The 25,352-nt window shown below is 40.7% G+C and overlaps 1 protein-coding gene across 2 annotated transcripts in view; it reads left to right on the top strand.

The window, feature by feature from the left end:
- The window catches only part of NCAPD3 (non-SMC condensin II complex subunit D3), a 37,490-nt gene that overhangs the window by 2,873 nt on the left and 9,265 nt on the right, over nucleotides 1-25,352 (top strand). Inside the window, exons 3-24 of one of the 2 annotated variants that reach the window (XM_059675946.1) lie at nucleotides 439-601; nucleotides 2,856-3,040; nucleotides 3,648-3,815; nucleotides 3,922-3,983; nucleotides 4,175-4,259; nucleotides 5,975-6,108; nucleotides 7,380-7,452; nucleotides 8,447-8,572; nucleotides 8,708-8,960; nucleotides 9,534-9,590; nucleotides 9,861-9,947; nucleotides 12,634-12,710; nucleotides 13,473-13,607; nucleotides 14,628-14,848; nucleotides 17,177-17,368; nucleotides 17,924-18,021; nucleotides 18,120-18,235; nucleotides 19,184-19,291; nucleotides 19,721-19,835; nucleotides 19,931-20,041; nucleotides 21,491-21,729; nucleotides 23,027-23,106. In XM_059675946.1, coding sequence (XP_059531929.1) covers nucleotides 439-601; nucleotides 2,856-3,040; nucleotides 3,648-3,815; nucleotides 3,922-3,983; nucleotides 4,175-4,259; nucleotides 5,975-6,108; nucleotides 7,380-7,452; nucleotides 8,447-8,572; nucleotides 8,708-8,960; nucleotides 9,534-9,590; nucleotides 9,861-9,947; nucleotides 12,634-12,710; nucleotides 13,473-13,607; nucleotides 14,628-14,848; nucleotides 17,177-17,368; nucleotides 17,924-18,021; nucleotides 18,120-18,235; nucleotides 19,184-19,291; nucleotides 19,721-19,835; nucleotides 19,931-20,041; nucleotides 21,491-21,729; nucleotides 23,027-23,106 — 2,885 coding nt within the window. The remainder of the gene's footprint in view (nucleotides 1-438; nucleotides 602-2,855; nucleotides 3,041-3,647; nucleotides 3,816-3,921; nucleotides 3,984-4,174; nucleotides 4,260-5,974; nucleotides 6,109-7,379; nucleotides 7,453-8,446; nucleotides 8,573-8,707; nucleotides 8,961-9,533; nucleotides 9,591-9,860; nucleotides 9,948-12,633; nucleotides 12,711-13,472; nucleotides 13,608-14,627; nucleotides 14,849-17,176; nucleotides 17,369-17,923; nucleotides 18,022-18,119; nucleotides 18,236-19,183; nucleotides 19,292-19,720; nucleotides 19,836-19,930; nucleotides 20,042-21,490; nucleotides 21,730-23,026; nucleotides 23,107-25,352) is intronic. The other variant, XM_059675947.1, reaches the window with a different exon arrangement.

The following is a 25,352-nucleotide window of genomic DNA, read 5'->3' as shown; positions in this document are numbered from 1 at the left end:
CAAATTCATCAGTCATTCTAATTCCTAGCTGAGGAAATCAGAGCAATTTATTTCAATTTAAATGTACATTGATGAATTAGAATGATGGATGAACTTGGGTACAAGGGGTAAGTTGTCTGAGTAATCACTACTATAGGTTGTCTGAAAAGTCTTAGTTTTTAACTGTAATAATTTTAGAAATTTATATGCTTCAAACCTAGCAAACTTTTTTTTAAAGTTTGATTATTTAAATCTCATATACTTATTTATCTTTGTAATTTTCAATAATGCATTTTTAATTTTTTGTTTTAGTCCTTTGAAGATGGCACATGTTTATAATTAGGAGCCAGACTGGTCTGTTCCCCTCCATTAAGGCACTAAGTAGTTATTAAAATCAAATAATAGGAGATTTTTACATTTCTGTAATTATTGGCTTTTGTGGTTTACTCCTCCCCCCAGATGTTCTGGACCTTCTTTGCTGAGAACAGCATTTCTCACCGTGCACTGGTGGCTTTATTCTATCACTTTGTTCAAACAGTCCATAAGAAAAACGTCGGTGTGCAGTATCGAGAATATGGCCTTCATGCTGCTGGTCTTTACTTTCTGCTACTGGAAGTACCAGGTACGTAATTTGACATGATAGGACATGCCTTTTGTCATTTAAAGTTTTTCTACATTGTTTTGAGCTCTTAAAAAACAATTTTTTTAACCCACACAAGAGGATATGTATTTATTTATTTGAGACAGAGAGGAAGGGAGAGAGAGAAAAATATTGATGTGAGAAAGAAACATCGATTGATTGCCTCTTGTACCTGCCCCAACCGGGGATTAAACCCACAAGCTGGGCATGTGCCCTGACTGGGAATCAAACCTGCCACTTTTGGGTGTGATGGACGATGCTCTGACCAATATCATGCTGTGTCGATAACCTGGTAGGAATAATCCGAGAAGGCCAAGGCTGGAGGGGGAATGTTTCCAGGCTACAGAGCCTCCACTCCACCCAGCCCCACCTCATATAAAATTCTGTTATTTCCCCCGACTCCCTGTCCACACTGAGAAAAACTGCTGCGGGCATCTTTGTGTTATTTCTCTCCTATGTGCTGTGGAAAAGCAGGTTTAAACCATTCTAACTAAGAAAGCATGAGAAGACCAGCTAGTCATGCTTGAGGAGGAAAGCCCAGGAAAGGGATCTAATTATGAGCTTGTTCCGCTTCCTTTATTGTCAGAACACTGAGGTGGCTGTTCCTCCTCCCTATCGTAACTCAGAGCTAAAGGGCTGAACGTAGAGGGGGTGTAGCCGGAGAACACAACGGTGATATAATGAAGAAAATCACAGCGTTGGCCAGCTTTACCCCTCGTCATTGTTTACATATGTGCATTTGCAATAAATGTTAAGGATTTATTCTCTGATTTGAAAAATTGATTAAAGGATACATAAAGCCTTGAATGTTAATTTGTATTGTTTTTTTTATTTTTTATTTGTTTTTTTCATTTTTTTAAGTTTTGTTGCTTTGTGACAAATTAGCACAAACTGAGCCATTTGGCATACATAACTTTATTATGTCAGTTTCTGAAAGTCCAGGCACAATGCGACTGGATTCTCTGCTGGGGTCACACCGACTGATATCGAGGTGTCAGCCCCAGCAGGTGCTCCTCTGGGGCTCAGTGTCTTCTTCTGAACTCAGTTGTTGGGAGAACTTGTTTCTTTGTGGTTGTAGGACCGAGGGCCCCTTTCTTGCTGCCTGTTAGCCAGGGAGCTCTCAGCTCCTAGAGGACACCCCCTCTTCTTGCCACGTGGCCCCCCCAGCAATGGAGACTCTACCCGGGTTGAATCCTCCTCTCATTTTGATTTCCAGTCCTGTCTCTGACTTCCACACTCAGGTTTAAAGAGCTCAATGAATTAGATCAGGCCTATCAGGAGGGTTTTCCTCTCTTAAGGTCTATGATTTGGGACTTAAATTACATCTTCAAAATCCCTGCAGAGTAGGACTTAAATTAGTGAGCGATTGGATAATAGTATTTAAGTATGTTTTAATATCAGTTATTGGTGGACTCACTTGATCCTTTTGCAACTTGCTTTAGTGCAGATTTTAAAGTAGCTTTTACTCTAGAGCTGATGTAGCCTTGTTTTTAGGTGTGTGGTTTTCCAAGGTCTCTATTGGGATTAACAAGGTGTCTCGATTGTGCTGGCCAGGCTCAAAGGTGTATCAGCCCTGTGTGAGCTCTGAAAATTATTCCTCTTCTGACTTCCTTGGAAATTGTTGTTTGCTTACTATTTACAGTTTACCCCTGCATGCATAGCTTGTAATCAGCCCTATGCAGATTGCTGGAGCTCTTTTTCTATGTAGCTTCCTCTTCTCCATTATTCTGTCCCATAAATTCCAGCTGCCTCTGCCTTTCTGACTTGATTTCTGTAGTTTCACTTAGTGAGACCATAATAATGTGCCTGGGTTCGCCATTTTTCTGCTTCTGTCCAGAAATTGCCTCAAAATACAAAAACAGGGGCAATTTTAGGGTCTACTTCATTTGTTTCCCTTATCTCAGGAATTTTATTTCTATGCTGTGTCTTGCTCCATGTCTTAAAATGATTATTTTAACATTTTTTGGTCTAGTTTTATAGTTCACAGTTAGGAAGACAGGAATAAAACCAGTTACTCCCTCATGGCTAAATATAGATAGAAATCTTGTTATTTATTTCTGATCAGCACTTTTGCTAACTTATGGCTAAAGTTGAATGGTACTTTTTTGCAGAAGTGTCATTGTTATTCAAAGTTAGTGCTAATCCCATTTTTGCTCTTGACATTTTTATCTGTTGTTACAGACATATTTGAAGACAATTAAATCTAACCTGCTTACTCTTTATTCTTTATGAATAGGCAGTGTAGCCAATCAAATATTCCACCCAGTGATGTTTGACAAATGTATACAGATTGTAAAGAAGAGTTGGCCTCAGGAATCTAACTTGAGTCGGAAAAGAAGGAAAGAACATTCGAAGAACTCTCAGACTAATCCAAGAGGGCATAGAAAGAGAGGAAAGCCACCCAGGAAAGAGGATATTGAGGTAAGAAGAGGAATAATAAAGCATATCTTCATCAACACACGATTTAAGAATTAACTTTATATTAACATATGGTTTCAGGCATAATGATTATAATCAAATGGTCTTAAAGTATCATCAGCTCTCCAATAGGACCAAGTTGCATTTCTATTTGGCCAGCTTTCCAACCTCCCTATCATCTTTCCTCAGCCTTGTACCCAGCTGTGCATGAGAACTTGCTAACAGGTATATTTGCCACATTATGTCATTGTTATTAGAGAGGGTGGTGAAGGATCCTGAGGACGCAGATCCATAAGAATATAGAAGAATAGCATTAATTCCAAATTCTTGTATGACTAGGTAGAATGATAAAGGTTCATTGATGTGAAAATGAAAACTTTTAAGACACAGAATCCTCATTGACACAAAACTATAGAGCTAGGAAGTATTGTCACCGTTATCTAATCCAGTGATGTGCCATTGTGAGCCTGGAGACCTAGAGCAGTCAGGGGACCTGGTCACCTCAGCAACGCCCTGGCGTCTCACTGGATTTGATTTGAGTAAATTGAAAACCAGGGGGAAAGTGTTAGGCCTTATTTTACAGTCAGCTGTATATTTCTTCATAATCTAGATGGATGAAATTGTAGAAGAACAAGAAGATGAAGAAGACATCAGTTTTTCTGCCTGGGACCTTTGTCAAATTCGAAAAGCCATCTTTCATCTTTTAAAGAATTTTTTAAGGCTTCTGTCCAAGTTTTCCCTGAAAGAAAAGCCACAGTGTGTACAGAATTGTATCGAGGTCAGTGAAAATTCCAAGAAACTTGGGGCAACCTCAGAGGGCACCGATGAGGGTAATACTTAACGAGTAAGAAAAATCAGGCTGCCTCTTGGTATCTGTTTTCTAGGTCTTTGTGGCGTTAACTAATTTTGAGCCAGTTCTTCATGAATTTCATGTTACACAAGCCAGGTGAGCCATTCAATCTCCCAGCGTTAAAGTTTAAACAGTATGATAACTTTTGCTCTAGGTGAAGTATGAATGTCATTTTATTCTAAGTGGCACATAGGTAAAATTTATTCATTTAAATATGGCTTATTAAATAAGACAATATTTTAAGTAAAATCATATCCATTAACTAATTTTTGACCTTTTTTCTTTAGCAACCTTGACCAAGCAAAGTACATACCAGAACTGGCCTATCATGGATTGTATTTGCTATGCTCCCCCATTCATGGAGGAGACAAGGTAAAAGAGACAAGGATCTAAGTTAGTTATTGGTTAAATTGAAGCATGCAAATCGTGTAACGGAAAAACATTAGAAGCAGTTGATGTAATGGCATTTCAACTTACCAGGTTATTTCCATGACCTTACTATATATCTTCTGTATAATGGGAAGTATAACCATTTCTATTGTTGTCTACTCTTTGTAACAAACCTTATATCCAAATACTTGGTGGCCAAGCAAATTATTATCTGGTTTCATACATAAAAATGGTTCCAGTGTGAATTAGGTAAGAAGAACAGATAAGCTGCCAAAGAGAACATTACTTTTCTAGAAATATTCACCAAATTGTTCTAAAGAAAAGAATAGACGGTCAGCATTTTGTAGTTTCCCTTGGCAATTCATGTGTGCTTCGGTAATTGTATTAATATTTGTATTATCCTAGTTGGTAATTTTACAGAAATATTACTGGTTTTCATTCCTGTTAGCATTCATATGTGGATTTTGCTTTCTCCACCCCCACCCCCAAGTCACCCTAACAGTATCACTACTCTAAACATTTGAGTTGGGGTCAATCAAGAGGATGGTGGAATCCAGGTATAGATGTCATTCATAAAATAAGGTTTTGTAAAAAATGTGATAGACCAAGGTCATGTGGCTTTTGGTGGCTGTGATTCACTTAATAATTTCCAGGGGCAGTAACGTGATGGTTAAGAAGGTTTGGGGTAATGCGCATCTGTGTTCAGGTTCTGGCTCCACCGCTTACTCTCTGTTTGTTTTTGTGTAAGCTATTCAACCTTGTGAAAGCCTCAGTTTCTTCATCTGGACTAAAAAGGAATAAAAGGCTTACCTGCCTCACAGATTTGTCAGGGGGGTTAAATGAAAGAATGCCTGTCAAATGCTGACCACAGTGCCTATTGTTTAAAAAGCATTCCATATTTTATAATTTATTTTATTATTATTTCTATGTGCTTGAAATAATGGCTGTATAGAATTCACAGTAATACTTTTAATTTCCATGCCCCTTTTAACATTTAAAAAATAGAATGGATGGAAAAAATCTATCCTTTTAGGTCCACGGTGTCTCTAAAGATGCAGTGGTTTTTAACTGTGGAAGAACTTACATGATGTTGGACAACTTTGGTTTTAGCCAGGCCTTTGATTACTTGACTTTGGACAGCTTGCCTTTGGAGTCTGTTTTATTATTATAGACTAGAAACAATAATATTATATATAAAATGGGAATGCCTTGCTTACGTCATGGAGTTGTTGTGAGGTTTAACATTAAATGTGGTAAAATCTAGTAATATACATGAATGTGCTTAATGCCATGCCCAGTACATGTTTGGTTTTTAGTAAATGTTTTATTTACTGGAGGAATGAATGAGTTACCTGAGTAAATTATATGAGATGGTGCATGGGAAGGTCCTTCGTAAACTTCAGGTAAAACACAGTGTGAATTTTTCCTTTCTCCCCTTGCTATAACGGGATCAGCAGCAGCATTCTTTGCCATCTAGAAAGAGAGCATGCAGAGAGAAACTAGATGATATTCCTATCATTATCTGCAAGCAGTGTTCTCACACTGTTTCCATTGGTAATTATTTAAGAAATACATTCCTAGTGGTCAGCCCAAAACCATGTCTCAAGTTGACTAATCTTTAGATGCTGCAAATTGTTGTCTCTGATCTTCAGGGATTCTCTGTTATGCCTTAAATTGAACTTTCTTTTCTCTTCTAGGTCATCGGTTGTGTTTTCCATCAAATGCTAAATGTGATATTAATGTTAGAAGTGGGTGAAGGGTCCCATCATGCCCCCCTTGCTATAACGTCATCAGTCATCAGCAGCAGAAACCAGGCAGTCCAGTTTATCAGGTGACGCACACAGCTTGGGTTGTTACTCTCTCCTCTTTATCACTTTCCCTTCATCTTCTGGGGCCTGTACTAACCAAGATTTCTGACACCCGTGGGAACCAATACATTTCTGGCCTGTTTGTGGTTTGGGGGGCCAAAATAAAGCACCTTGTAGCTCACCTGGTTCATGTGGTCGGCATCACTGTGGTAACCCCTGCCTTCGGGCCTTGTTGAAGGGAGAAGGAATCCAGTTCACCAGCCAGCACCAGCCTCCAGCTGGATTGTCCCAGCTGTGAGGTCAGCCTCTGGGTGATGACAGTGGCTTCTCCTCTGCTCTCCATTGTCTGCTCCCGTATGGACCACGCCTACAAGTCTGCCGCCTCCTGTTCCTTTTCTGTTTCTCACTTCTCCAGGCCTCTTCCCGTTTGTTCCTTGCCACTTTCCCCGTTTCTTTTCACTTTTCTATTCCCTTCCCCTACAGAAAATACTTTCTTGATTAAAGGAGTTGGTTGGTTTTTCCTTCTTTAGCAATAATCGATAGACTCATTTTTCCCTCACGAGACACTTAGCTTCACCCAAAAAGTTTTTTTGTTTTAGCATTATTGGGAAAGACCTATTTGCTGTCATTGGCTTTTTAACCCCCTCCCATATTGAATATTTGGTGGTGGGAAAAAAGTGGTCAGTATGCACCTGAGAATGTGTACATTCACGGTACATAATGTACTTGACGATTTGAGGACGATGGAATATATAGACTGTCATTAAATAAATAAGACGTTGTAAGTGGAAACCCTCACTTCGGCTTCTCCGTCAGAGCTCGTGATGCAGAACTTACCACTAAAAATGGGTCCAATCTGGGCATTATAGTCATTTCTTCTTGGGTTAAAGTTTGGACAGGTACTATTACAAAGGCATCGAAGTAGCATTTCAATGAGCTACCACGAGGTGGTACTGTGTCTTAGTCTATTTATCCCAAAATGATGTCTTTTAGAATCTTAATAGGAAATGTACTAAGTAGTGCAATTAGTCCTGTGGAGAGTGCACGTTTGCTCCTCCCTGACTGCCGCTGTCTACTTGGCAGCAACTCTGCAACCAGGCCTGAGAGTAGGGGGTGGGTTTCTGCTGTGGCACTTGATGTCTTTACTCTTTATTCGCCGAAACAAACAGATTGTTTTTACTATTGAGGATTTCTAACACATAGGATTAGTGGGTTTTGGGAGAGTCAAGACAAATGACTGTTTCATTGTAATTATAGGTATGTTGTAAACAGAGGTTGTGCTTTTTTTTCATAGCTCACTTGTGGATGAACTAAAGGAAAGTATATTCCCAGTTCTTCGTATCTTACTCCAGCACATCTGTGCCAAGGTACCAGTTGCTTTCGTAACAATAAGAATAATTTTTAAATATTTAATATGTATGAAGTTAAACGTGTGTGTTGTGTGTTTTTGTGCTTGGTAATGAGTCTGTGTCATTACTAAACATAGTTTTATTTAATATATTCACTAGCTGTTCTCCTAGACAGTGTCCTTTTGGGAATAAAAAAAAAAAAACATTTTAATTTTGGAAGTTTTCAAATATATAAAGAAATGAAGAGACTAGGAGGATGAGCACCTATCTTCAACAATTTTGTGTCACCTGTACCCCAAAAAGATACTACTCCTGCACACTGGATTTTTTAAAACAAATTCCATCATATTCTTTTATATATAAATATTTCTGTGTATCTCTAAAGAATAAACATTCTTTAAGAACATACTCATAAAATACACAGTAATACTTTAAAGCCACCAAATATCCAGTTAACGTTCACATTTCTGTGATTATCTCGTAAGTTGTTATAACTGTGCGGAGAAATGATTCTTAACTTAAACTTGATGGATTCTAGGGGTTTATAAACTCCCTGCAATCATGTGTTAAATTTGTATTTCTGAGGAGAGGACCAACAGATTTCTTACAGGTTAGTTTTTAAAGGGGTCTGAAACCACCCTAACCAGTTTGGCTCAGTAGATGGAGCATCGGCTTGTGGACTGAAAGGTCCCAGGTTCGATTCTGGTCGGGGGCACATACCTTGGTTGCGGGCACATTCCCAGTGGTGGGTGTGCAGAAGGCAGCTGATCGATGTTTCTCGCTCATCGATGTTTCTAACTCTCTATCTCTCTCCCTTCCTCTCTGTAAGAAAATCAATAAAATATATTTTTAAAAAAGGGGGGGGGGTGGATCTGAAATCTAAAATGTGTTGGTCATTTCTATAACACTTAAAGATCACCGAACTAGTCACAGTTACATCCCCTAACTTCTCACTTGTATCACAACATGTCTCAGTTGTCAGGTGAGCAGCTTGTCAACATTTGTGTTCCAGGTGGTAGATAAATCGGAGTATCGGACCTACGCGGCTCAGTCCCTGGTACAGCTGCTCAGCAAACTTCCTTGCGGGGAATATGCTACATTTATCGCCTGGCTTTACAGATACTCACGAAGCTCCAAGGTAAGAGAATACATCTGCAGTGAAATCCTGGTTCCTGGTTGTGCAGCCTTCTAATGCAGCCAGATCTGAATGCATACGGGATCCTTCAGTTTTCATGACTATGTGATGGGGATTCTTACGATTTTGCTCTACCAGATCCCACACCGGGTTTTCACTCTTGATGTTGCCTTGGCTCTGTTGGAACTGCCGGAAAGAGAGGCGGATCACACACTGTCCTCGGAGCATCAGAAGTTCTTAAAGCATAAGTTCTTGGTGCAGGACATAATGTTTGACCGCTGTTTAGACAAGGCACCGACTGTCCGCAGCAAGGCATTGTCCAGTTTCGCACACTGCCTGGAGTTGTCCGCTAACAGCACATCGGAGAGCATACTGGAGTTTCTGATTAACAGTAAGTGACATGGAATTGGTCTTAGGCTTGTCAAAAAATTAGACTTCAACCAAAGGACTTGTATGCATGCATATACGCCTAACCAATGGACACAGACACGGGGGGAGGTGGGGGGGGAGGGTCTGAGTGGGGGGGTGGGGGGGGCAAAGGGGGGATAAGGACACATGTAATACCTTAATCAATAAAGAAAAAAAAATTGGACTTCAGGGGAATCATTTTTTGTTGTGGCAAAAACAGTTGATATAGTATGATATACTTTCATTCTTATAAACGTATTTCAGTATATTGTATTGTTGGATAATGTTTTAGACAGGCCTGAGGCATTTGAAAGGCCTTTTTTAGAGGTGAGACTGGTGGTTGCCTTTACTACTGCTGTGCATTTTGGGGTATGGCTGTGTGGGGCCTAATATCCATTCCAAATGCGTTCCCAAGGAGAACGTTATTAATTGTTAGCAGTTTAGAATCGGCCTTCTGTCCAGGCCTAATTATTTTTATTTTTATTTCTCTGTGAATATTTACTTAGGGTTTATGATACTCTGGCTTTTTCCCTCTTATCTCTCTGCTTATTTTTAGGTCCTACCATTTTAGGAATAGAGAGCCATCCGGGTACTTTCCTGAGAAATTCATCAGGTAATGGGTCAATATATTTCCAAATATTGAACAACTGCCTTTTTATTTAAAGGACTAGCTGGATTTTTGAAATGTGTTTTGTGGGGGGTTTTTTTTATCTCTATATTTTTCTATTTTCGTATTGCACTTTTTTCCTTCATCAAAGAAATTGAGATTCACTTCAATAATGATGTGGTGACTTAAATGTGTAATATGCCATGCTTGCATTATTAAAAGTGTAATAAATATTTACCTTAATGACAGCCCTTTTTCTAATTTATTCTTTTTAAGCTTTTTCCTGTCAGAAGCAGACACTGAACCCTGGAGACTCGGGGGTGATCAATACAGACAGCAGTGGTGAAACAATTGGATCAAGGGGTATGTCAGATTTTATCACAACCAAATGCGTAATAACCATAAGTAGAGTCTAAAAACCTTGGATTTTTTCTGATTAATTCACCTTAAGAATCGGAGCATCTCTTTTCCTTAAAAGTGGAGTAATTTCTATTTTATTATATCTTTACTTGATGTCCTTGCACTAGACTATATTTACTTCTAAGATAAAGAATAAGCTACATTCCACTTACATGTACTGAACACCAATACCAATCTTTCTTTAACACTTAAGAGAATATTAGCAGATATTTTCTTTTCTTTTTTAAACCAACTGTTGTGAACTGTTGGAATTACTGACCAAAAAAAGGACCCGTTACTAGGGAAAGTGCAGTAGATATTAAATGTGTGTTTGGAGAAAAGTTGTCACAAAAAAGGGGAATAGATGAATAATACTGTGGGACCGAGTCTTGTTCGCATTTTTCATTCCTTGTTACTTTGTTTACCATGCCTTCTTGACCCAGCCATCCCAGAGGTTACTTTTAATACATAGTAGGGAACTGTGATCCCAGCTTCCACTGAAAAAGGCAGTTTGGAATTTAGATTATAATTTCCCTTCACCAACAGAAGGAGCCATTTTTCAGTGGGTCGTACATATCGTACGGAGTGATTACGGGGTCCTCCGCGGACTCCAGCACAAGATCCTGAACATAAGTGGTGCCTGATCACTTTCCCTGACGTGTTGAATCTGGGATGGTGGAAGTCTCAATGTGATTCAGGGGAAAACAAACCTGTACTAGGCAGTGGGTAGGCCTGGAGCCTACTCGGATTCTGTTTCTGTCTGGCTGTAAGGTCTTGGCTCCTTTTTCATCTGTAACATGACATCGTAAAATAGCGGAGAAAACACTAAACACTATCAGAAATGAGACGCCGTCTGAATTCTTGTACAGTCTGTTACTGAATAGCTGCATGACCTAAAACATGGAAGTCAACACAACTCCTGTCACACACGTTCTGATCCTAACCCTTCCCTACCTTTCACAGGGGGCTGTTGTCAGAGTCTATAGAAATAAGGTTTAGAGAAGTGGTTTTAAACGATGGATAAATAGATGAGAGAGAAAAGAAAGAGAATGTGTGTAAAGGATTAATTATATAATTAGATTTATTTGTTTATTTTAAAAACTTTTATATGGTCCCTTCTGTCTGTGCTAGGCATTGTAGATACAGACTTTAAGAAAATAAAGTTTCATTTCTTAAGGAGCAATGGGAGAGGCAGATATGTGTGCATATAAATTGGTGTTAATTTTTTTTCCACATTTGGTAGGATTCTTCGGTAATGCCTGGACTTTTATGCACATGTGGGAAGCTTTTTTATTAATTCAATATCTGTACTTGTTGTGGGTGTATTCAGACTATTTCTTCTTGAGTCAGTTTCCATATTTCATATCATTGTAGAAATTTGTCCATTTCACCTGGGTCACTTAATTTGTTAACATAAAATTGTGCATAGTATTCTTTTACAGTTTTTGTATTATTGTAAAGTAGGTAATAATGTTCCCTTGTTCATTCCTGATTTTAGCTATCTGAATTTTCTCTCTCATTTTCTTAGTCTATCTAAAAGTTTGTTAATCTTGTTACCTTTTTCAAGGAACTTTTTAATTTCATGTATTTCCTCTATTGTTTTCCATTCTCTAGTTCATTTTTTATTTGTTTTCTTGGGGATCAGCAGTTTTCAAAATGTGTTTGAGTCTCTCAGTCTGCTTCAACACATCCTTGAAGTTAATACTGCTTTCATAATATCAAGACATCGTTCGCCTCTGCGCTCTGATTTTCCCACAAGTATAAGTTGAGGTTTTTCCAGAGATGCCATGACATGAAAGTGACAGGTCGCAGGCAGGAGAGATGAGAATCAGCTCTCTTCTTATTAAGTCAGACATTAAAAGAATTTGCAAAAACAGTGCCATTCTTTTCAGTATCTTTTTTTTTTTTTTGCAGTATTGTTATTTTTTATTTTAAATATATACTCTTCAGAGTATCATGTCTCATTTAGATTGAACATGTAATTCACATTTAAAAAAGCTCTTAGGAATCTTTACTAATTTTTAATAGTGCAAAGGGGCCTGGGATTGAAAAGTTTTAAAGCTGCAGGTATTTAGTAATATTATTTTATTTAGTCTTTTAAAAACTCATGGTTTAGATCAGCCGTGGGCAAACTACGGCCCGCGGGCCGGATCTGGACCGCTTGAAATGAATAAAACTAAAAAAAAAAAAAGACCGTGCCCTTTTATGTAATGATGTTTACTTTGAATTTATATTAGTTCACACAAACACTCCATCCATGCTTTTGTTCCGGCCCTCCGGTCCAGTTTAAGAACCCATTGTGGCCCTCGAGTCAAAAAGTTTGCCCACCCCTAGTTTAGATACTTCTACTTGTAGTTAAACCAAATAGAAGATCTAGATAATTTATTTAAAATTTTAGGCATAGGAGCCAGGATTTAAAACTGATTTTTTAATATTCCAGAATTTTTGCCCTTTTTTTTTTTTTACATGAACTTTGCCTTTTTCATTATTGGGAATAGCTAATTATTTGAGATGTTTTTATTTCTACCTCATTTCATACTCTGATTTGAAACAAGCGAATTAGTCAGTTTTTTAGATTTTGTCGGTATTGCGTGTGAGATGTCAGGCCTGTATAGTCTTTCTCCGACTCTAATGACGGGCGTATCCTCAGCAGAAAGGTGTGTCATGGCCATGCTGAGAAAGAGAATCCGGGATGAGAAGATCAACGTGAGGAAGTCTGCGCTCCAGGTGTGTTTCTCCAGACATTCTTTAATTCTTTTTTAAAAAAATAAATTTTTATTGATTTCAGAGAGGAAGGGAGAGGGAGAGAGAGATTGAAACATCAATGATGAGAGAGAATCATTGATCGGCTGCCTCCTGCATGCCCCCCACTGGGGATGGAGCCCGTAACCCTGGCATGTGCCCCTGACTGGAATGGCACCTGGGACCCTTCAGTCTGCAGGCCGATGCTCTATCCACTGAGCCAAACCAGCAAGGGCATTGCACTCTCTTTTTAAGCACTCAGAAATGCAGGAGAATATTTTAAAGGTCCCTCTGCCATATTTGTTATTTAATTTGCTTTTCATTTAACATTAGTTTATCTTGATCCTGTTATGTCTAAATTATATAGATGAACTAAGGATTATTTGATTTTAAGCTTTCCTACTGGGTTGCTGGCTTTTTAAGAATCATGAATTTATACCCTTAATGTTATTTTTTAGAGTAGGGATTCTTAGCTTAGGGACATGGACAGATTTTGATAGGGTTTGTAAAACCACTGAAATTGTTTGAAAATACTTGTGTGTATAAAATGTATGTGAGATTTTCTCTGGAGAGAGACCTTAGCTTTCACCAGATTCTAAAAGGTGGGATGCTACTGGAGGGATGGATCTTTGACCTTAAAGATGTAAAGAACCAAGGACTTGAAGGAAGTATTTTTGTGTGTATTTGCCTGTTTGCACATATACTATGCATGCATCATCACTTCACGTGTGTGTGTGCACTTCCTAGGTATTGGTGAGTATTTTGAAGCACTGCAGCGTCTCAGGCATGAAGGAGGAGCTTTCAATTCTTCAGGAGCAGTGCCGGGACCCTGCTGTATCTGTCCGGAAGCAGGCCTTGCAGTCTCTTACTGAACTTCTTATGGTGAGGGGCTTCTTCTTATGTGTCTAATGCATGGTGTTTACTTTAAAAAACAATTCAGCGTAATAATTGCTTGTTGCTAAATATTAAGTTGACCAGTAGAAACTCTACCAAGTCTAATATACAGTGTAAGAGAAAGGAAGAAGTATCTTTTACTTACATGATAGACTGCATTTCATATTAAATGTAATTATGAACTAATGCTAGAGAATGCTACTGGTTAGCCTTTCTTGTCTTAAGCTCATATCTCACATAGAAATATGAATTTTAAAATTAATTTGGTTAGGCCAGAGGCCTACTTTAATTTTTGTTCATTATAACCTATATAGATGATATTGCTAAAAGAGCAGAACCAGTGATCCTAGATATAATTTACTTCTGCCAAGTAATTCGCTCTTAAAGAATGTTAAGAGCATGGTTTTCTCTTGTTTCGTAATAGAAGGCATTAAGCAATATGTATTTTTACTTTATCTGGTAGCACTTACTCTAATTACTTCTTGGGATAAATATTTATTATTTGATCTTGAATTACGAAAAAATGCTGATTTATTACTAATAACAAAATAATGACTTTATAAGTTTAAAATTTCAGTATGGACTGATTTGCAATAACTGCAGATTGAACTTTGTTTTTACATATCGTTTGAATATTGTGGGTTTGGGGAGGTTTTTTGTTTGTTTTATTAAAGGGAGAGGGAGAGAGAGATAGGAACATCAATGATGAGAGAAAGTCATTGATTGGTTGTGTCCTGACAACCCACATTCGGATCAAGCCCGCAACCCGGGCATGTGCCCTGACCAGGAATCGAACCGTGACCTTCTGGTTCATAGGTTAATGCTCAACCACCGAGCCTTGCTGGCTGGGCTGTAGATTTGCTTTTGTTTGTTTTTTCTCTTATGATCTATTTGTGTGTGCAACTACTTTTAACATGTCTCAAAATATTGATCACAACTTCACTGATTTGTAGTTACACTTCCAATAGCATTAGACTCTTTGTGACTTCCCGATTTTAACTCCTAAAGGCCCACCCTCGATGTGCCCAGATCCAGAAAGCCTGGCTGATGGGGATCACCCCCGTTGTCATGGACTCGGAGAGCACCGTGCAGGAAAAGGCCCTGGAATGCCTGGACCAGGTCCTGCTGCAGAACATTAAGCACTTCAATAAGTTTCACAGTGGAGATGACAGCCAGGTGCTGGCTTGGGCACTGCTTTCTCTCCTTAGTACTGAAAGCCAGGAGCTGAGGTATGTGAGTTACGCCTTACTTTCCTTAGAGAAGGCTCTAAGGGCTTTTCTGAAGAAAGTTCTGTATTGATCTTGGATAGCTAGCTTTCTAAATGCCTGGGGAGATTTGAAGCCTCAATTTTGGTCTCTTTTTCTTTTTTTTTTTTTCTTTTCCTTTTCTTTCTTTCTTTCTTTCTTTTTTTTTTCCACTGTATTCCCCCATTCCATCTTGGCTGCCACAATCAGACAGACAGAAAGGGCGAGGACCCTTTTTTCTTGCATCTGCACTGGAACTGGTCTCTTTTTCTTGACCTAATTCAAATCTCAGCATTTTTGTGGTGACTGTTTTTTGTGAAGCCTTTGAGCCCTTTCTTTGCTTTTCTCTGCGTGTCCTCCACTTTTAACTTGGTATCTTAATACGTATGTAATAGAAAACACTGCGGATATGGTATATTAATAACTAAGTCAATACCAGTTATTTTGAAAGATAACCTCCCAGTCTTTACAAGTTAGACTTTTTCTGACATTTTATCGGACTGGTTGACTTAATGACACTGCAGTGTTTTTTCCACTTGACAACACGTGTTGAACGCCCAGTGCACAGTGAGCACTGCAGGGAGGGGGTAGCGCCTGAGTGATAAACTTTAATCTGTTCTGCAGGAGTCCTAGAGTTAGTGTGTGCGTGTGCTACCTTGACTGCTTTTCCTTTCCTTTCTTTAAAAATTGTACCAGAAACACTTCCCTATTTGTTTACATGTAGCTATGAAGGAGTTATGGAATAAGAATAATAGATTTAGTGTCATAAAATACTGTTGTGGCCCTGGCAGATCACCCTAGTATTCTGGGTCTTCATTTCCTAATTTGTAAAAACAGCCAGTTGGATTACGTGATCTCTTAAAGTCATGCAAGCTTGGTATTAAAACTCTAACTGAAAATCACCCTACCTGTTTTGGCTCAGTGGATAGAGCGCAGCCCGTGGAATGAAGCGTCCCGGGTTTGATTCTGGCCAAGGGCACATACCTCAGTTGCACACAATGGGGAGTTATGTTTAATGGCTACAAAGTCTCATGGGATTCAAAAAAAATGTTCTAGAAATGGATGATTGCACAACAGTGTGAATGTATTTAAGGCATGTATTTAAGTGTAATTCAGTATTGGGCATACTGAATTACACTGAAAATGGTTAAGATGATAAATTTTGTGTTATGTAATTTTGCTATCATTGAGGGGAAATTTTTTTTTTTTTGCCCAAATTTTGGAAAGAGTGGGTAGAATTAGGGGCTTAAGTATAAGACGTTTTGGAATAGCCATTGTAGGAAATGAACGAGGTCATCAGTTCTCAAAGTGATGAATTCATGAGCTCAAACTGTGTTTATCATAATACTAAGATGTTCTGTGCATTTTCCACATTTATTCTTTCAAAGTAGAGTTTTCTAGAAGCCATACAGTGGTGTTGGGACAGATTGAGTGCAGAGGCAGAAATGAGAGTTCACCTGTCTCCTGTTTCAGCCAGACTGCAAAGAGATTTACAAAAGTGTAAAACAATACCATTCTCCTGACCAAGTTATTTTGTTTAAAAAAGATAGTTGTTTTTGTAAACAATGCATTATTTATGTTAACATAAAATTAATTGGCTTATTCTTACTTTAAATGAATTGATAAATATTTTTAAATTTCTCATTCTTAATTCCTAGCATGGCAAATGTTGATATAACAAACAAAAGCATTTCAAGGTGGACAGTAATTTTTAGGAATTTAAAAGGGCCCTGAGCCCTAACCGGTTTGGCTCAGTGGATAGAGCGTCAGCCTGCGGAGTGAAAGGTCCCAGGTTCAATTCCGGCCAAGGGCATGTACCTGGGTTGCGGGCATATCCCCAGTAGGAGGTGTGCAAGAGGCAGCTGATCGATGTTTCTCTCTCATCGATGTTTCTAACTCTCTATCCCTATCCCTCTCCCTTCTTGTCTGTAAAAAATCAATAAAATATATTTAAAAAGTAAAATAAATAAAAGGGCCCTGAGATGAAAAAGTGGGAGTGCCACTGACCTAGGAAATCAATGACAAAAATAGAATTATTGAGAACCAACCGTAGGGCTAGTTCAATAGAGTTCTGTTAACTTTTATAAACAAAATCTTATGTTATTATTTGCTTTAAAAATAAATACTTTATGAGGGCAGGAATAAATGTACCTTATTGTGTATAATACAAATTAAAAAGATAACTAGTTTTGTATCAAATGTGCCAGAGGAATCCCAGAGCAGCAGCAGCTGATATCCTTTTACTGAATGAGCTGATCTCAACAGTTTTATATATTTATAGTTACCATTCTGCTCTCCCATCTTTTTTTCCAGCCGCTATTTAAATAAGGCTTTTTATATCTGGTCCACGAAAGATAAATTCTCATCTGCTTTTATAAACAACATGCTATCCCACACTGGCACGGAACATTCTGCACCAGCCTGGATGCTGCTCTCCAAGATTGCTTGCTCATCACCCAAGCTCGACTACACCAGAGTGATAGAGTCCTGGGAGGAAATCAGCAGGTGTGCATGCATATAACTGAGCCACGGATGGGTACACTGAAGATTCTTGTAGATAAAGCTTATGCCTTAAGGAAACGGGCTATCTTATAGCTGTTCATATACACAGATCTTTTCTTTAAATTCAGGCTTAAGCCCTGGCCGGTTTGGTTCAGTGGATGGAGCGGCGGCCTGCGGACTGAAAGGTCCCAGGTTCCATTCTGGTCAAGGGCACATGCCCGGGTGGTGGGCTTGGTCCCCAGTGGGGAGCTTGCGGGAGGCAGCCCATCCATGATTCTCTCTCATCATGGATGTTTCTCTCTCTCCCTCTCCCTTCCTCTCTGAAATCAATAAAAATATAATTTAAAAAAAATTCAGGCTTAAAAACAAACATGAAAGTAAGAATCACTTTTAAGCTTTCAGTTTAGTCTTTGTCCAAGTATCTAAGGGCCTTAATGCTCTTACAACTTGAATCCAAAACCATGCTACCCTGGTATTCATAATCCAGAAGGAAAGTACTTTGTTGGCAGCAGTGTTCACTTCGGCTCTGTATTGATGTTTCTTCTGTCCTTTTCTTAGTCAACAGAACCCCAATTCAAACACCTTGGGCCATATCCTGTGTGTTATTGGGCATATTGCAAAGCATCTACCAAAAAGCACCCGAGACAAGGTGACCGGTGAGTGTCCATCGGAGAATCTCGGAAAGGCATTGCCTCTCACTTCATGTGTGTGTGTTTTAAGCAGTTAAACTTCAAGGGTCTGACTTCCCTTTTAGATGTTGTCAAGTGTAAGCTGAGTGGATTCCACTGGTCTCTAGAGCTGATCAGCTCCGCTGTTGATACGTTGCAAAGACTCTGCAGAGCATCTGCAGAGACAGCTGTGGAGGAGCGGGTAGGCTGCACTCTCCTGGATGCGTTTGTCATTTATTTGTGCTCAGTAGGCAGGTCACTCCGTTTTGAAGTTTGAGAAGTGTTCTCTTTAGAGAACCTGTATGGACGGGTAGTCCCAGTAGCCGTGACCACAACAGAAGGAAACACTTGGTGTGACAGGCAGTCGACATTTCCCAAGAAGGTCTTGGCTGCTGAAGACATACAGTTCTCTCAGGAAGTCAGCACCTTGGCGGAGACCTTGCAAGGTTATCTTTTCATAAGCTGTAGGCTGGATGCTTGGGATAGCCCTGTATATCCTCCTTCACTGCCACCCTCATTTCAGGAATGCTTCATATGATTTCCCACTGGTCGGGGGGTTCCTTCCAGGCCAGAAGGTTTCTGATCATCGTTAAGTCATGATCCTAGAAAACTATCCAGTTCCTATAAGGCTATATTACCCGAACATCTCATTGTATCATGTCCACAAAGCTGCCCGGAGCCTACAGCCAATGGGTTGGTTGTAGGATGGGATCAAACTCCCTCCCCAGCTAGTGTAGTTAGATGTGTGGGCCAGAGGTGGTGCCTCTTTGAAGTTATTTGAACTAATAAGAGACACTGGAAAAAGTCTCGGATGAATACATTTCAGGAGAATAACAACTACTTGTTTTTATTATGCCTGTTTATTACAGTGTTAATTCACCATCTACATATGTCAGAAGAATTGCAGTATTTTTATTATTGAAGGAACACTGCTGTTATAGATCTCTCTTAATTAGTGCACTAGATCTTCCCAAACACATGCTCTTTGCTCTTATAGGGCAAATGTTGAAAGAAAAATTATATATATAACAGATATATGTAAATGGCTTATACATTTGAAGCTCATAAAGTTTCCCGAGAAAACTGTGTTTCCTGAATAGTCTGATGTAGATGTATAGACCCTTCAGAAATGACCTTTGACTCGCCTTAGGAGTTACTGAATCAGGTGTGCGGGGATGTCCTCTCCACCTGCGTGCACTGCCTCTCCAACATCGTTCTGAAGGAAGGTGGAGCTGGGAATATGGATGAGGACCTGTTGGTAAGTAACTACTTTTCTCAACCATTGGATTTCTTTATATCATTTGAGGGTTTTTAAAGATGTCTTTGTAATATGCATTTCTGTTACTATTAGCAAGAAAAGGATATTCCTAGCATAGAACTTACTCTTTTCTTAGAAGAATTTTTCTTGATGACCTAATCATTTTCTTTTCTCTTACTTGTTATCTGGGGAAAACTTGATGGTATATGCTTCCTCCAGTTAGAACCTATGAGATCCCTTCCTCTCTCTAAGCATGTCCTCGGGTGAGGATTTTTTTTTTTTTTAAATCATCTGAAATAGCTATGAAAAAAATAGTTCTTTTAAATGTGGGGGACAAAAATAGTACTCCACCGACATGTCCTTAATCTATAGGTAGGGTTAATTTTTTATTTTTGCTTTATTTTTATGCAAAACCAATTTTCTTCGCAGGTAAAGTATATTTTTACCTTAGGAGATATAGCCCAGCTCTGTCCAGCCAGAGTGGAGAAGCGAGCCTTCCTTCTGATTCAGTCCATTGTAGCTTCTTCTGCGGATGCGGATCACCGTAAGGCACTTAAAGTTACCGTTTGCGGGTGCTGCCTGAAGCCTGGGCCAGCCCCCGGCGTGTTGTAAATAAGCTCCCTTTTCCTTCCCTTGCAGTAGCATCCTCTCAAGGTAGCAGCGACGCCCCGGCCTCCCAGCCGCTCGCCCCGGTCAGAGGCTCCTCCGTCATGCCTTCTGTGATCAGAGCACACGCCATCGTTACCCTGGGTGAGCAGGAGTGGCCTGTGGGGCAGTACCCCTGGGCGGTCTAGTTCCCCGTGTAGCGTTTTGTCTTACGGAAGCCAGCAGTGGGTTGTAAACTGCTGGGCATATACTTACTCTGGCTCTTGGGAGCTTTGAGGCAATTCTGTAGGCGCTGCCTAAGACATCAGACTCAAGACCCTCCCTGGAGGGAGCTTTTGTTTTTATGTTAATTTGTTTCAATGACCCTGTTTCTGCGATTTGCTTGTTTATACTCATAATGTAGCACCTTGAAGTCTCTTCATCGAGTACTGCATGCCAGGAATGAAAAAATAAGCGTGCAGTTTAGTTTATAAAAGGAGATGGCTTATGTGATACTTTCCAGAACTGGCAGACGAGCTATTAAAAGCATGCACTCAAATGAATGGTAATCTTGAAAACATGAACCCCTGTTTATAAATTGATTCTTTTTTTCTTTAGTGTGATTGTGTATTTTATGCTGGATAAGAGTCAGGAATGTTTTTTGTAATAATGTGTTTTTTTCACGTCTAAGAATTATAAATAAGAGCAAAATATTCCCCAGGCCCTACAACACACATACACACACCACAAACAAAATCAACAATAGCCTTCTTTCTCTGATGAAAAAGAAATAAAATAAGTGACTTTATCATTCTTTTCTAATTACCCAACTCAAATTTCAAGTTCATTATTCATTTTATTGGTCATATTCCAGGTAAGTAGATAACTCCAAAATTCAACTGTTGACTTCAAAAGGAAGATAATTTGCCCAGGCTGGTGTGGCTCAATTGGTTGGAGCATTGTCCCATGCACCCAAGGGTTGCAGGTTTGATTCCCGGCCAGGGCACATACCTAGGTTGTGGGTTTGATCCCTGGCCCCAGTCAGGCACAGAAGGGTAGCAGCTGATTGATGTTGCTCTCCCCCCACCTCCTTTCCCCTCTCTAAAAGATGGTGAGCGTATCCTTGGATGAGGATTTATAAATAAATGAATAAAAAAACAAACAAACGGAAGGTAATTTTACTATAGTGAAGGAATATATATCTCGAGATCTGGAGGGGGTGGGGGGCAGTGTTTTTTCTTAAGCTATTGTGAATTTTCTCATATTTAATATGGGTCTGTCTACCTTTGATTTTTTTTAATATATTTTTATTGATTTCAGAGAGGAAGGGAAAGGGGGGGAGAGAGAGAGAAACATCAATGATGAGAGAGACCCATTGACCAGCTGTTTCCTGCACGCTCCACACTGGGGATTGAGCCGTGACCTCCTGGTTCATAGGTCAACACTCAACCACTGAGCCACTCTGGCCAGGCTGTGTTTGATTTCCTTGTGATAGTTGACATGATGCTTTAACTCTGATTAAATAAAACTCATTGCGACATATCTGTGGGGACAGTGCAGGCGTCTGCCTGATTAGCACAGAGTAGAGGCATGACTTACTCTCTTCTGTGGTAGGTAAGCTGTGCTTACAGCATGAGGATCTGGCCAAGAAGAGCATCCCAGCCCTGGTGAGGGAGCTGGAGGTGTGCGAGGACGTGGCCGTTCGCAACAACGTGGTCATTGTCATGTGTGACCTTTGTATCCGGTACACTGTCATGGTGGACAAGTACATTCCCAACATCTCCATGTGTCTGAAGGACTCAGACCCCTTCATCCGCAAGCAGACGCTCATCTTGCTTACCAATCTCCTGCAGGTTCGTAGAACAGACCTGTCATTCTTCTCCCCCCGACGGTGCTCTGCTGAGGGAGTACTGGAGTAGCGTAGGAAATGTGCTGCTTTGTAGGAGACTCCAGAAATAACTAGCCTCATCCTTGGTTTAAGGCACTCTGCTAATGTTCTGTACAGCCTTTTAAACAGATCACTACTCCCTAATATTTGTTTTGGGTGTTTGTTCAGATATCCTGTCAAGCAGCATAAATTTTCAGTTTTGCCAATAAGCGCCATGTAGAGAAAAGTGCACTCAGTAGACTGGGAAGTCTACCAGTTCTGTTGTTCTTGACTTTGGAGCAGTCAGTGTTCTCAGACATACTGTCTTCGCTTGTGAAAGGAGGTCACAGGTTTTCCCACGTCTCACTGAGCCGCTCCGAGAGGCCGATAGGGACATATCAGTGTGGGAAAGAGCTTAGCAGGCTCAATGTGAATCAAACTGTAATGCTCTGAGAGCTGAGACTGCAGGTGGGCACAGGCAGACCTGAGTGTGGGTGGCACAGGCAGACCTGATTGTGGGTGGGCACAGGCAGACCTGAGTGTGGATGGCACAGGCAGACCTGAGCGTGGGTGGGCACAGGCAGACCTGATTGTGGGTGGGCACAGGCAGACCTGAGTGTGGGTGGCACAGGCAGACCTGAGTGTGGGTGGCACAGGCAGACCTGAGTGTGGATGGCACAGGCAGACCTGAGCGTGGGTGGGCACAGGCAGACCTGATTGTGGGTGGGCACAGGCAGACCTGAGTGTGGGTGGCACAGGCAGACCTGAGTGTGGGTGGCACAGGCAGACCTGAGTGGGTGGCACAGGCAGACCTGAGTGTGGGTGGCACAGGCAGACCTGAGCGTGGGTGGGCACAGGTAGGCCCGAGTGTGGGTGGCACAGGATGGCACAGGCAGACCTGATTGTGGGTGGGCACAGGCAGACCTGAGTGTGGGTGGCACAGGCAGACCTGAGTGTGGGTGGCACAGGCAGACCTGAGTGTAGGTGGCACAGGCAGACCTGAGTGTGGGTGGGCACAGGCAGACCTGAGTGTGGGTAGGCACAGGCAGACCTGAGTGTGGGTGGCACAGGCAGACCTGAGCGTGGGTGGGCACAGGTAGGCCCGAGTGTGGGTGGCACAGGTAGACCTGAGTGCTGAGACTGCTGGTGGGCACACACAGACCTAAGTGGCTCACAGGTGTGATGTTAAACAAAAGGAAGTTAACAGTTGGGTTTGTGACTGAATACTTTTTCGGTTTGTGTATTAATAATCCTTCTTAATCGTGTCGTTTCCCTTTGTACAGGAAGAATTTGTGAAATGGAAGGGCTCTCTGTTCTTTCAGTTTGTCAGCACTCTGATAGATTCACACCCAGACGTCGCCAGGTACATCTTCCCTCGCGTGCAGGCAGCTCTGATGGGCCTGACTTCTGGTCTTCATTCGGTCTTTCTTTAAAGTTGGTTTACAGTTGAGTTCATTAGGATTCAATGAGCTTCTTGGCAGTTGCCAAAAAAGGAGATTTTTTTTAAACCCTAAGCTGTATAACAAAGTTAAATTTGCATGCAAGTTTATGAAGAAAAACAAACTTGTTCAAATTGACCATTAAATAATCTCCGCATTGACATTTGCTAACACTGTTCACTCTTCCTAAGCAGGTATGTGCCTTTGTCTAGGACCATGGTTGGCAAACTGTGGCTCGTTAGCCACGTGCAGCTCTTTGGCCCCTTGAGTGTGGCTCTTCCACAAAATACCACATGTGGGCGCGCGAACAGTGCGATTGAAACTTCGTGGCCCATGCGCAGAAGTCGGTTTTCAGCCTGGGCGAGTCTATTTTAAAGAAGTACTGTTGATATTTGGCTCTCTTGACGAATGAGTTTGCCGACCACTGCTCTAGGAAACTATAGAATAGTAGCCATTAACATTGACTTAACTGGGTTGATGTCTAGGCCAATAAAATGTGAGTTTTGATAAAGAGTTCAGCTGCTTCTAAGTGCAGAAATTTTAAGAAGAAATGCTAGGAACTAAGACACAATTGCACAGTATGAAACAGAGTATACAAATTACAAGGCTCCTAGGAAATGGCTGTTTCTTAAGAATTGGAAGGGAAGGGAATTGCTTTGCCACTTAATTCCTGTCGTTCAATAATTTTCTAAAAGATTTCTTTTTAAAGGTTGAAAAATGATCTTACAGAATTTGCTAACCGAGGTTATGTTGTATGAATAACTCTTTATAAAGCAAATCTTCAGTTAGAAAATAGATTATTGAATACCAGGGCAAAAGCTACCCCCGTTGCGAAGAGGTGTTTATAGAGTTCATTAACTATAAATAGCTTATAATAATGGGTCCCTCTGGATCTAAATGTGGTTACCAGTGATTCACTCTGAGTTCCCTGGGAGAATTTCTGCTCAGTTTCCTTTTGGTATAATTTTCCAAGAAGGAACATTTGACGTAGTAAACTAGTAGCGGTTCATGTTCTAATTAATACTGTCTAGAGCAGTGGTCGCCAACCTTTGGGACTTCACGGACCACCAGGTCTGCGGACCACCGGTTGGCGACCGCTGGTCTAGAGTTTACACAATTGGGAAAGGGACCGGGTGGCTGTGCAGTGCCCCTGACCTTAACCTGCTGCCGCAGACGGGCCCTCGGTCTCTCCTGCGATGTGTAGGCATGCGTGGCAGGCTCTGGATGACGCGCCTGGTGGTGAATCGGTCATTTAACTGGCAGCTCTGTTTTTCCCACGTTGGTCAGCTCCTGTACATATATGTTAAGAAGAGCATTGATTAGTATGTAAAATACACACAGAAGTTGTGCAGGTGCTCAGAGCCTGACTCAGAAATTAGAAGGACAGATAGATGTTTACACTCTAGTAAGATTATCAGTGCCTCATAACATTTCCATATTTCCCCCTTAAATCTTTCCATTTTATCTGATTCTGGGTTTGTTTAAATCGTGGTTCCAATGTGGACCTGATTTTCGGTTTCACTGTCATTTAAATGAGGCTGTTCCCTACTTTTCGGCCACCGGTCAGGCCTGTCTGCTTGCGTGAGACACATTACTTTCTCCACATGTATCTGCTAACCTGCTCTTCCAAAGAGACCGTAGTGGCAGCGCCTATGGGATTTATTTGTGGTCTGACTGGATTTCCTGAAGATTCTGGCATGAGCAAATTTGCATGACATTTTTAATTGGTCATTTGGTGATAAACCTAAAATTTGGGGGCTACAGAATTATCTGATATGTTTTCCCTGTGCCAACCACGTGGCAGCTTCTGGTACCGTAGTCACAGGGTGACAGGCAGGCTTGCTCCATTTAACTGGGTAAATGCTGCAGAGGTGCAAGGAGGTGGGGCCAGAGAGATTTTGAGGCAAAAAAGTGACAAAATAATGGGCCACTGAGATAGAAAAGGAAGGGAAGAGAGATTGCTTCGTTTCAACCTCATGATTTCTGAACTACCTTCTGACCTTTAATTGGTTGTGTGCTGTGACTGCAATGGATTTGAGTATTAGCCTCAGGAGAAACAGCGGGGAAGGCATGCCCCGGCAAGTCCTAATGCATTCCGCACCAGGAATGAAGTGTTCGGCTTGTCCTCATCCCTGCTGCTCGGGTGGGAGCCCCCCGGGCCTCCTGTGTC

Source organism: Myotis daubentonii, chromosome 19 (assembly GCF_963259705.1).
Source record: "Myotis daubentonii chromosome 19, mMyoDau2.1, whole genome shotgun sequence".
NCBI classification, from domain to species: Eukaryota; Metazoa; Chordata; class Mammalia; order Chiroptera; family Vespertilionidae; genus Myotis; species Myotis daubentonii.
This window is presented reverse-complemented; position numbering and strand designations above follow the sequence as displayed.